Consider the following 13,126-nt stretch of genomic DNA (forward strand, 5'->3'; position numbering starts at 1 on the left):
AGGTAGTCCTGTTAGGGAGACAAAACCATCAAAAATGAATGGCTTGAAACATTCATCAGGTTCCCTCAAGTTTAATAGCGGTGAAGAGGAACTTAGAGTCTTGACTAAACCAACTCCTTTAGCTGGTTTTGGTGGTTGAGATGACTGTTTATGTTTTAGAGCCAAACAGTCAGACACAATGTGACCCACTTTGTGACAATAAAAGCATTGTCTCTCCGATGTTGAGGTATTCTTGATCCAAGACTGTGGCTTTGTCTCTCTCCATGATTTATCCCGAGAAGATTGTCCAGAGTTGCTCCCAAAAACACTTTTGTGAGTAAGCGCAAACTCTTCAGCCAGAACAGCTGCTTCCTGTAGGGTAGCAACCTTCTGCTCATTCAGGTACAAAACTGTACGATCTGAAAGACAATTTTTAAACTCCTCCAATAATACCAACTCACGTAGTGAAGTGAAGTCAGTAGCCTTAGTTGCTTGACACCATCTGTTAAACAACATTGATTTTTCCCTTGCAAATTCAACAAATGTTTGTCCAGTGTTTTTACGTAAAGCTCTGAAACGCTGCCTGTAAGCCTCAGGCACCAACTCGTATGCCCTGAGTATAGCAGCTTTAACTTTGTCATCCACAAGACTGTCTTCAATAGTTAGCGCTGCACACACATCCTGTGCTTTACCAATCAGTTTGCATTGCAGTAAAAGAGACCAAACCTCTGTAGGCCAGTGCAAGGCAATAGCAATACGCTCAAATGCATTAAAATATGCCTCCACTTCAGTCTCTCTGAATGGTGGAACTAGAGTGATGTTTTTACTTATGTCAAATGTGGAAGGTCTAGGTGAAGGAGGTTTAGCTGCCAAATTGCTGAGATTATCTCCATCTCCAGCAAAAGTTAAAGTAGGTGAGTCAGTGGTCAGTTTCTCAGACTGCAACTCCAGCTGACGCATTCTAATGGCGGTTTCAGCTTCAATCTGTCGACATTTAAGTTTGAACTCAAGTTCATCCTTACGTTCCCTCTCTCTGGCTTCCAGTTCAAGTCGAGCCAGACGTACCTTTAAACGAGCTCCACCACTAGGACCTGCAGACTCGATAGAAAAAGGCTCAAATCGTGGGAGAGACTGTGGTGGTTTACCTCCCTCAGGTTTTGCATTACCTCCCTCTGGTTTTGCAGCTGCAGCAGGTGTCCCCATTCTGTCATCAGCACAAACTGCAGGCTGATCAGCAGCTTCAAAAGATGAGGTGGCATCCTCTTTATCCACTTCCAGTGACAACACTCCTTTTTCGACCAAGCTATTCAAGACAAGGGATTTTAATTCACTTTTTAGCAGAGATTTAGACACTGAGATGTCATAATATGAGGCAATTAAACATAAATCATCCTTTCTACAGACATCAAACTGTTGCAAGGAAGGATTACTTACAAACTCCTCCACTTTAAACTGTGCCATGCTCAAAAATAATATCCCGGACGAGCCCCCACTTATGTTACAACCCTCTTAATTATAATAAGTCATGGCACTGGGTGTAACACAAACAAAATAAGTAATACCTCAGTCAGTTGATATCCATAGAAAAGTATAATTTATTTACAATTGTGAAAAGGTAACATAACAAAAGGTCATCCAAAACCACAGTGAAGCTCTTACGGTGCGTTCACACCAGACGCGGTCGGGCGACGCGATTACATACAAAGTCAATGCAAAGACGCGATTAGACGCGGATTCGAGCCGGCGGCGCGATGAGGCGCGGTGAGGCGGTGGCCGCCGCGCGAGTGAAAATATGCGATCCGCGCGAGTTAAAAAAATCCAACTTTGGCGAAATGGTCGCGTCAGACAGCCTATCACCGTTGAGATCCTGGACAACAGTGACGTTGAGACAGATGGACAGGCGCTCCGCAGCTGAAATGGAGTCGTGTCTGTGACATGCAGATGGGACTGCAGATGGAAATTAGCTTCTAAACTACAATCTGGTGCAGGTCATCTCTTTACTTTGTAATTAATGTACTTTGCACATGGTCCCTGACTAAATAAAATAAAAAAAATTAAATCACCGCCTTCTCCAGGAGTTCCGTCTGGATGACGGCCGCCTCCAGCGGCACCCCAGGCCCACCAGGACCCCGCCCGACGACCCGCTCGGGAGGACCGGCGCCGCGATCTCTCGGCAGGACACCAACCACAGGCGCCCCGCAGCTGAAACGGAGCCGCGGCCCAGCTGCGGAGCGCCTGCAGCCGGCGTCCCGCCGAGAGATCACGGCACCGATCCTCCCGAGCAGGCCAACAAACTGGGTCCCGGCGAGCCCGAAACACCGCTGGAAGCGGCCGCCACGGGAGGATCGGTGCCGTGATCTCTCGGCGGGACGCCGGCTGCAGGCGCTCCGCAGCTGGGCCGCGGCTCCGTTTCAGCTGCGGGGCGCCTGTGGTTGGTGTCCTGCCGAGAGATCGCGGCGCCGGTCCTCCCGAGCGGGTCGTCGGGCTGGGTCCTGGTGGGCCGCTGGAGGCGGCCGTCATCCAGACGCAACTCCTGGAGAAGGCGGTGAAATTATCCGAGCTGAATGCACCACCGGATGATGTCACTGATCCAGACACGACGGCGTGTGCGTTTCAGACGAATCTCTGACTGCCACAGCAGGTACAAGGACGCGATCAGCCATGGATAGCCCCTTGAGCTATCCACTCGTTTTTTACTCGCGCGAAAGAGGCGATTGAGGCGATGGAATTTAATTTACACCTGCGGCAACAATCGTGCGATGAAGGCGGTGCGAATATTCGCATCGCGTTTGGTGTGAACGCACTCTTCAGGTTCTCCGAGGCCAAAACAACAAACAAAACACCCCCTCTAACTAGGAAAAGAAAAGATCTCTGGCTAAGAGTCAACTTAAAATTACAAGGGCTAAACTCCCTGCCTGACCAAAAACAGGAGAAAAGAGTGATAACAAAAATAAAGGCAGAGAACCCCTACCAGCTTCCACTGTGAAAACAAAACACAAAATTAGTCGTCAGTGACCTAAAGTAAATACCAACACTGTACACCTTCTCAAAACACGATACCCAAACACAAGCACGATCACCAGATCAAGGCCCAGAGGAAAAGGCAAGGGCGGCTTGGCACATCTGAGTGAAGTTCTTAAAGGAGCAGCTGACGAGCTGTAATACCAATCACCTGTGGCAGCAAGGTAGGCCTGAAACACAGGAAGAGGTAATAAGGATGTCTCATGAAGAGAGCTCCCCCCCCTGGAGGTCAGGGACCGTAACACAATTTAAAAAGATATTAGTGCCATCAGAATTCTTCGCTTTCTGATGAAGAAAAAACGAATGTCCGCAATGGCCTTTGTGCTCACGAGCAAGGTGTTTTTGGTGGTAATTCACAGGGTGTGAAGAATCACAGATCTATAAAGAACCTTCTTTATAGATCAGTGGTGTGAATAGTGTAAGGCTATTGTACCAGGGGTGCTAATAGACATTCAGAATAATGTATGCTATTTATAGCAAAGTGTGCTATTTACACCCTGGTGCACTAGCTAAATGTTGCAATCAAAACTTCCGTTTGAGAACTGAATTGTTTTTCAAATTGCGCGCCTTCTCTGCAGAGACGTTGGTATGCGCACTATCACTTCTAAAACGCATCGGGCAAGAATCGAACCCGGGACTCCTGCATCTTTAACCAAATCGCCTACCACTACGCTAGTTGATCCTATAACATATCTGTGGTGTGCAGGTAACTTTATAGTTAATATGGCTGAACGTCATGATCGCGAAATTTCTAAAAACTAACAAACTGACGGTTGTAATGTGTTCACTGAACATCGATTATGAAAATAAAACACAATGTTTCCATCTAGTTTTTAATTGGAACAGATATTAGTGCCGAAACCTAGCAGTATTCTTCACTTTTTGATGACGAAAAACGGATGTCCGCCATGTTTTTTCTATCTATCTATCTATCTATCTATCTATCTATCTATCTATCTATCTATCTATCTATCTATCTATCAAGTTTTCCCACCTCATATTTAGAGCTGCACCTGTTGAACACACACATGCACACACACATGCACACATACATGAACAGGGTCACACTCATGGAGACAGATGCCATACACTGGAGCGGTGGGCAGCCAATCACAGCGCCCAGGGAGCATAAGGGTGCCTTGCTCAAGGGCACCTTAGCCGAGGGAAGGAGGTGGACTGCCACCCCTCCAGCTGTCAGTCCATTAATCTTTTTTGAGCGGGAGACTGGGAATCGAACCTACCAACCTTCCGGTTATTGGACGACCCACTCTAACTTACATATATTATATAATATGTTCAATAACACATTATATAATAATATATCATATATCATATTATATATACTATATAATATTATATTATGTCATATCATATATCATTCTGAATTTCCCCCCACTGGGGGATGATTAAAGTCAATTTTATTCTATTCTATATCATATCATATCATATTTTATATTATATATTATATTATATCATATATGCACAGCACAAAACTTTTAACATTTAAACTTTAATATGCTTTTCCGCATTTTCAACAATGTCCATCCATCATCTACCGCTTCTCCTTTCAACAATGTAATGCTTAATTTAAGTAAACTTTTAAAATTTTACTTATTCAAACTTAAGAAAACATTTAGTAAACGTATTTACTTTTACTTTCCTGCTTTACTTTTATTTCTAACATGTGTGTTGATGGTTTGAAATAAAGATTTACTTACAGAAGATTGAAGCAGCAGCTCGAACTGGAAACAACAGAAAGTAACAACATGCTGCCCTCTGCTGGAGCTCAGCGTCACTGCAGTCAAACAATCAGTGTGTGTGTGTGTGTGTGTGTGTGTGGGTGTACTTATTTTAAGACAAAATGGGGACATTGCTGTGAAAGAACATCTCCTTCTGGGGACCTCCTGTAAATGTGGGGACAGTCATTTTGTCCCCATAAATACAAAGTGATTTTTGAGGCTTGATTATATGTTTTCAGGCAATATAAACCAGACATGTTTGTGTGTGTTTTCAACCCAAGTTTTTATGCGTAACCAAGTTGTTTAACTTGTTGGAGCAGCTAACTGAGCTTCCCAAAAACCCAAGTAATGCCTGGAATAAGACCCAAAATCCAGATGAGTGGAAGAGGAGACGTCGAGGATGCAGAGCACGAACAAAATGGAGGAAAAGGAGGAGGAAGTTTAAACCATTTCTTACCCTGATCATCGTGTGAAATGTGAGATCACTGAATGAATTATTTGAATGTGGCCAATCACATTCAAATCATGATGAATTTCCCCCACAGGGGGATGATTAAAGTAGATTTCTATTTTATTCTTTCTATTCTATTATGTATCATATCTTATCATATTATATTATATCATATATCATATAATATATTATATTATATTCTTTATATAAAGAACAAATTCAGTTAAATTCTATTCAGTTTATATTATATATATATATATATATATATATATATATATATATATATATATATATATAATGTATAAATGAAAATGATGTATTTACATGTCCGTCTATATATTCTTACATGCAACCATATTATTTAGTTATCTATCTACACTATTCAACTTTGACCACATATATGCATGCATGAGCACAAACACGTGCACTTTTTGGGTTAAAAGATAAATAAAATAAATTTTATTTCATATCATTGTTCGGAGGCTTCACCGAGTCTCTACTTTTTTCTCTGATTTTTATTTGCTGGTAACGTGACATTTCTGTGTTCATATCCTCATCGATAAACTTCTGATGGTGACTTCCTTGAACACCTATAGCAGGATTTAAATTGTGCTTGCCCTTCTGTAGATGACTGTGTGATAGAAAACCAGTTTATGTGCATTCAGACTCCCTTTCAGGAGTAGTGATGTATCCCAGATTGACCCACACAATTATAGTCTTTGCCCCCCATTCGTTTGCTTTGGATCTGGTCATCCTGCTCGCAGTCAGCCACAAACATGTTAATTATATCATCAGTGCACACATGAATTATTGAGGAAAACAGTCATAAAACTATACACGCTTTTTTGTAAGACTTTTATTCAGGGGTGATACAGCTGTGGCTCTTCATACCCTTTTAATATAAATGTTCTCTTTTCTTTTTAACGAACGAAATGCAAAGACACGTTGGTGTGTAAATCAAACAGCAACAAAAAGCTGTGACATTCATCAATGAAACATTCACCGTCACAGAGTTTGCATCTTTAAAATGGTTTCATCAGTAAATATTTATTTTACATTCAGTTTACAAACAGAAAAACTGAAAATCTCTGTTATGAGAAGCAAGTAAGGCAGCTGATTATTAACTGAACCAATGATTTAGATATATATTACATCTGAACACCCTCGAGAACCCTTAAGGATAAAGATAAGTTAGCCTCTGTGACAATGTTAGCATTTATACGAAGGATTTTCATTTCAAGTTAGAGTTAGCAAATTAATTGGAAAGCTAACATGGTGTTTAAATGAGTTTTGGATTGGGTATTTTGTAATGAAACATCACATTCTCCTCTTACAAAGCCCTTTGTTATCGCATATAAGACAACGAACAGCACAGAACTTCTAACATTTAAAATTGAATATGCTTTTCCACATTTTCAACAATCTAATGCTTAATTTATCCCCTTTTTTTGGCTCCATTTTGAAACAGATGAAGGCATAATCTGGTGGTGGAAAGATGGATAAATAATGGGAGGATATCTTGTGCATTTGCGGCAGCAGATCTAAAGCTGTAGTAAATGAAGAATTAGATGCATGAGTGAAGAAAAGCTGTGATCGCAGAGCTCAAGGTGTTTTAAGTTGGAGCTCATCATCAAAGTAGTTCATTCATGAATAGGGATGGGAGTTGAGAACCGGTTCCCAGTGTTTCAATTCCTTGGAATCGTTTGGCCATTTTGCAAACGATTCCCTTATCGATTCCAGTGGGTGCGAATGACGTCACCACGCAGCGTTGCGTGGCGAGTCCAGCTCAGCCAGCAGCCAACAGTAAACATGGCGCCCAAGCGGTACAAACGCTCGAAAGTTTGGTTCCACATCCCTAAAAAAGACGACAACAGGGCAACTTGCAAAGTGAATATTTCACCAAAGGGAGGAAATACTACCAACATGCAATAACTATGAATGAATGATTAACGTCGGTGAATCTGAACCTAGCAATGTTAGCCACGTTAGCAACGTTAGCATGTCCTCGGCTAACACTGCAGGTAACTAACTAACAAACACTGCCTATCATGTTGGCACCATTTGCCTGATTGTAAAAGCTGCTGTTAGTAACGGTTAAGGTTAAATGAATGCCTTCTCAGGCATTACATTTAGATGAAATCATGAGAGACAGAGCCTGACTGGCTCAGAGCCAGAGGCTGGTGGTACTACCCCCAGTTCACCTCTACCTCCAGCTTCTCCTTTCACCAGAGCAGGAAGAGTTCAATTACCCAGGCCAGGATAGACCAATGTGGACCTCACCGTTGTTGGGTTTGTGAGCTCATGACTCGTGTTGCTTCTAAACTAAACAAAGTTGATGCTAATCGACCGGTTTGTTGTCCTTTTTCTCCAAATGAGAATCGATAAGGGAACCGATAAAGAACCGAATCGTTAAGCAGAATCGAAAATGGAATTGGAATCGTAAAATTCTTATCAATTCCCATCCCTACTCATGAAACATGAAATTCAATTTTTTTCTTTATGAGGTGAAATGTGAGTCCTGAAGCAGCAGAAATATCATCTGTAGACGCAGGCTTTGATTTTTCTCAGCTGGAGTTCTCCTTTTGCTTGAATGCGTCCCGTTTTCCACCTGAACTGCCAGATTTGATGGTGAAATGCTGCTGCAGTGCTGACAACTCAGCTGCTTTCTTGTCTGCATTGAGGTTTTTTTTTTTTTTTTGCAGGTTTGAAGCTTTTTCTGAGAGGAGCTGTGGGCGTTTAGCTCGGCGGCCTCTTTTCCTTGGCAGGAGTGATTGACAGCTCACTCAGGTTGGAGGACACTTCGCCCACCAAATGTACTCGATACTGTGGAGGCGCCATCTCCTTTGTGCTTATGTTTCACCCTGAAAACGACTGCATGTCCTCCTCATCCAGCTGAAACAGGGGGTGTGTGTGCAGAGTGCATCCAAGCGTGGTGAGAAGATAATGGGAAAACAAAGAGCATCATTACCTCTCTCCACGCTGCTCTGCACCTCCCACCGCCCCCCCGAACTGTCAGGAAAAGACGGAGTGGACGTGGTCTTTTTGACAGTTTGGATCTGGACTTGCTTAAGGCGAGACGTCGGGCAAAAACAGTGCTTTTTCATGCAGTGGTCAATTTTTAGATTTTGGGCCAGTCTACTCCTTCAACATGTGTTATTTCAAAACATAAATGAAAATGTTTATTTCATCACATTTTGTTTACTCGCTGCAGTTACGTTTCACCCAAATTTACCTAAATGAATTCCCCTATTTAAATCTTTAAATGCCGTTTTTTGTATTTTTTCCAGTATCAATATCTCAGCCTATGGAGCACCTACTAACACCAAACTTTCCAGTTATACACTTGGCAGTATTCTGAAGATATTTATGGAAGGATTTGTTGATAAATCATTCCTGGCCTGATTTACGTAACATTATAAACAAAAAATATGGTGAAAAGTTATGTTTTTTAGGCTATGGACAGTATATTTTGATTTCCTAGGAAATGAAAGCAGATATCCTGAAACCCCTCTGTAATTTTCTTTTCATTTTGTGTGTAAACAAAATGAAAAAAGAATTTTGCACCTGGCTTTATCATATGTTCAGATCTATCTTCCGGAAATATATGCAAATGTGCGCATATTTAATGAGATAATGCCTAATTTGCATAATTAAACATACAAATTTCTAAAACTTGTAATACATTTTTTTCATACTTGTATAAGTAATCAACTGAGGAAGTTTCTTGGTGATATCCATTATCTTAAAATATTACCCTATTCACCTGTAGCGTCTCGCCTTAAATCTCCAACAACACGGAGTTAAATAAGCTCAGTTATGTTTTGATCACATCAGACGCAGTGGCTAATAACAGGCTTTCTTCAATGTGGGCTGTAAACAGCATCTGAAGCACAGGCAACATGCACTGATGGTTTCAGGCCCAGCCCAAAGCAGACGTGAGAGAAACGCCACCAGCTTTAGATGCAACATGCACTCCGGGAATTTCCTGGAGTTCGGCACAGAACATTGTAGCTCAAACATTTTGTCAAATCTAACTTTTCCTCAGAATTTCCTCACAATTTGCTATAAAATACAGTATATTTTAAACACATCTCTGCTTGATTTGGTACATAAAAATAAATATAAGACATTGAGAGGGCAGTTCAGCTAACATGTAGCACAAGATAATAATTAAATTAAAGCAACGGTGTAAAGAAATGATTTAATAAATGAAGTTATTGTTGTTTTTATTCAATTGTTTCTGCATATGCATAAGCTTGAAATTGTTTGTTATTTTGAGTCGAGGTCCTTTTTGCTTACTTTGGAATTTTAGTACTCCTAAAACTCCCTGAAACAGTTTGTGAAGTCACCGCAGCCCAGAGAGTCTCTATATGAGGAGAGGGAAAACTGGCGGCTATTTCCGGGTGGTACTGCACTCTAGGGGCGCCAACGAAGCAGTGCAAAGCACGCCGAACTCTATGGTGGTACTATGAAATCCACCTTAGATGCAGCCATTGCTTTGGATATAATTTTTCATATTTTTTCATTTTAATTTTCCTAAAGGCAGGATAAATTATCCTTTCAAACGGCACTTGGTTTGATTTTTTTAGACTCACTAGATTTGTTTAAAATACACATTTATTGTCAGTATTGCATTCCGAGTGACGTCACGCATGTGGCATCACTTTACGGCATGGTCAGTCCTAGCGCTGAGCTAGCAGAGAGGGGTTAGCTCAAATAGTTACAGATTTCAGCACAGCCCTTTTACATACTCTCTGACTAGCCTCTGGTTTAGCTTTGGTTGTTGTTAGCGGCACCAGGTTAGCACTCTGGCACGGTGGACGTGTGCCGTAAAGCAGCCGGTCGTAATCTGCCGTGCGTTCTTCAGATTTCGTTAGCTAGATGCTAGCAGATACTGACTCGCAAATGCCAGACCTGTAAGAAAACAGAAAGCTATAACTCCCAGGTTATTGTACTTTCGATATAAATCCACATCCCTCTGTCAGAAATCACAGTATTATTTTCAGGTTTCAGCCGCTAGCGGGGACATTTTTTGAGTTATTAGCGCCAGCCCTATGGAAAATGGTCATTCTGCACTCGCTCGCCAGCGCCCCCAGAGAAAATCAACTGAACTGCAGCCAAATTTTTTACAATGGGGCGAATAGGAAGTGGAACGGCTGTCTGTAAAAGGGCTGTGCCGCAGCCTTTGCATGTTTCTATTTTTCTGTAAAAACAAAAGCTAATGATGCTGACCCCTCCCCAAAAAGGCCCCGTCTGCTCTGATTGGCCATCTCCAGTGGCCTGATGTGCGAACATGCTTTTAATTGGACAAAAAGTTGGTACCCCGAGTACAGGATGAGTCATCAACATTTTCAACTATTTTTTTGGAGTGTTGGACAGATTTCTTTGTGATTTTAGCCATTTGTTCAACAATTGTTAAGTAATTTTTTACAACTTTTAAATGTTTTATAGACATGTCACAGTTACATAGCTTTTAGAGTTAATTTGGAGTGATGCTGGCTGTAAAATACCGGCTTTGGATGTTCCAGTTATGGCTCTCACTGCTCATAAAACCTAGAGGTCGCAGTTTAATTTTAAGCCTGTGGTTTAATTCACATAAATGTGAAAATCGAACATTTATACCATTCTGCAGCAAGCAGAACATCATTTATGGGTTCTTTTTTTAACAAGATCTGGCAGCTCTAAGGTTCTCAAAACAATTTGAAATGTGGAAGGTGACGTCAGTCCATCAGTTTGATCCAAACTACAATGTGTCAACAACCACTGGATGGAGCCTGTTAAAGGTGCAGTTCGGGGTCTCCAGAAGTAGAAATTTTGAAATTTTGAAATTTGTGGGATTTTAGGCTCTGGACACAAATAAAATGAGTGTTTATCGTACAGTTACATCTTCTTTTTCTTTTAAACACATTTTAACTCCTGATTTTATCTATTGTTCTTATTTCTTTCTTTTTTGTTTAAATTTAAATCATGCTTTTTATTTCTACTGTTTTAATGTATCTGTAAAGCACTTTGAATCGCCTTGATGTTGAATTGTGCTGTACAAATAAACTTGCCTTTTGCATTTTTAAATGTGTTCATAAAACAGTGTTTAAAATGTAGGTGTTGTTATTCAGACGGTGCCCCTGCCCCCAGAAAGCTTTGAGCCGGCCCTGTTAGAGCGCCAGCTAATCTCAGATGGCGTCTGCAGCTGGAGAAATGATGGCTTTGAGATTTTAAACGTGAGTGCGATCAGCAGGTTTTGTTTTTTTGCCTTCAGACCTTTGGTTTAGCGAAGCTGCAGCAGTTCAGTGGACACTTTTTAAAGGATTTACGGGCTTTGGTGCCTCTGCAGTTGATTTTCCCCTCACAGAGTTGCCGCTCTCTGCTTCTGAGGCATTCGGCTGAATCTACAATCTGTCATTTCCAACATTTAGTAATTACCCCCCCCCCCCTCACACACACCTCTCCCTGCCCACCTCCCCCTCCACATGAGCCAGAAGTCTGGGCTGAAAGCTCCACATTTCCCCACCCGGCGCTGAGGTTAAACGTACTCCTGGAGGCTGTAGTTGTCCTTGATGTCTTTTTGAGGGAGTTTGAGGGACGAGCAGAACCTCAGACCCACTTTCGGTTCCTCCGGCTTCACCTCGTCCGTCTGCAGCTTGACACTTTTGCTTTTCCTGCTTTTCGGCTTCTCGCGCTCCCACCCACGCCGCTCATCCCGGTTCGGCTCGAATCTGTCGGAGTCGGCGGAGGAGGCAAAGTCCGGCCGCCTGGATCTGTTTCCGGGACACGACAGACAGAAGATGACGCCTCCGGCCAGCAGGAACCCGGCAGAGAGGAAGGTGACGCACAGAGCCCCCCCGGGCTGGTACTTGCTGCTGTCGGGCAGGTCCGTGGTCAGGAAGGTGGTGATGACCTCGTTGGTGAACATGGACGCAGGAACCAGGCAGAGGAGGCTCGCCAGGACGAAGCAGCCCCCGGCGGCTATGGCCGTGTGCCCCTTAGCTCTGTGGCTGCCCCCCCAGCGGGTGCATTTGAGCCCCAGGGAGGCGAGGCAGAGTCCGAAGGTGGCCACCAGGCAGCACAGGACCATGGCGGCCCGCAGGAGCTGCAGGGACGCCGGCAGCGCCAGCGGCGAGCTCTTCATGGTGCAGCTGAAGACGCCGGAGCTGTACCACACGCAGTCCATCCACAGACCCTGCATCTGCGACACGGGGGTCATGATGCTGGTCCACACGTTGATGCTCACCTTCCAGTTGGGCAGCAGAGTGGCCACCGTGGCGCCGAGGACGCCCAGCAGCGCCAGGGCGAACGCCAGGATCTGAATGGCGGCGGACAGCATGGCCGGGCGCCCCGGTCCGGCGCCGGTCCGGGCTGGCCTGTCGGCGTCCCGGCTGGCGGATAATTCCTCAGCGCAGGCTCCAGCGGGCTGCGACCGGAGCAGAAACGAGAGGTGGAGTGAGCGTGGGAGCGTGACGGGCGCACAGCTGAGGCTGCTGATGGGAATCTGCTCCCCCCCCCAGATCCTGACGGAGCTCCAGCATGTGCGAGCCCGATGAGAGTTACTCTGCAGCTGATGTGGTGATCATTGACACTCAATTATGTCCTTTTAAAGCTGCAACGTCCCTGAGCGGCGCTCCCTGCGAGCTGCCAGAAACACACAACAGAGCAGAAACTGAGAGAAGTTATTCCCCCCGCAGAAAAGCTCCTGATGGAGCTGCGTCTCCTGGAGGAAACCACAGGGCGTGCGGGTCAACAGCCTCTAAATGCCCCTCTGCCGGCCGTCTCCTTGGCAACCGTACATAGTTTCATCCCATTCTGCGCCCTCAGAGCATCGGCGGTCCTTTCTGCTGCGTCCCCCCGCAGCCTGAACATGGGAACTCTCCGGGTTCTGGTTCCAACCTGAAGGTCACCGGCTCCCACGGAGGGAGCGTTCCCGCAGAGCGGCGTTCTTATC

General features: G+C 43.9%; 1 protein-coding gene across 1 annotated transcript; it reads right to left on the minus strand.

Moving 5' to 3' along the window:
- Positions 1–11,704: 11,704 nt before the first annotated feature.
- LOC142375334 (claudin-20-like) lies at positions 11,705–12,565 on the minus strand. Its single transcript, XM_075459329.1, has one exon. It carries the CDS (start codon positions 12,509–12,511, stop codon positions 11,711–11,713), a length of 801 nt encoding a protein of 266 aa, XP_075315444.1. The 5' UTR covers positions 12,512–12,565; the 3' UTR covers positions 11,705–11,710.
- Between the last annotated feature and the right edge of the window lie 561 nt (positions 12,566–13,126).

This window comes from Odontesthes bonariensis, chromosome 24, assembly GCF_027942865.1.
Source record: "Odontesthes bonariensis isolate fOdoBon6 chromosome 24, fOdoBon6.hap1, whole genome shotgun sequence".
In the NCBI taxonomy this organism is placed as follows: domain Eukaryota; kingdom Metazoa; phylum Chordata; class Actinopteri; order Atheriniformes; family Atherinopsidae; genus Odontesthes; species Odontesthes bonariensis.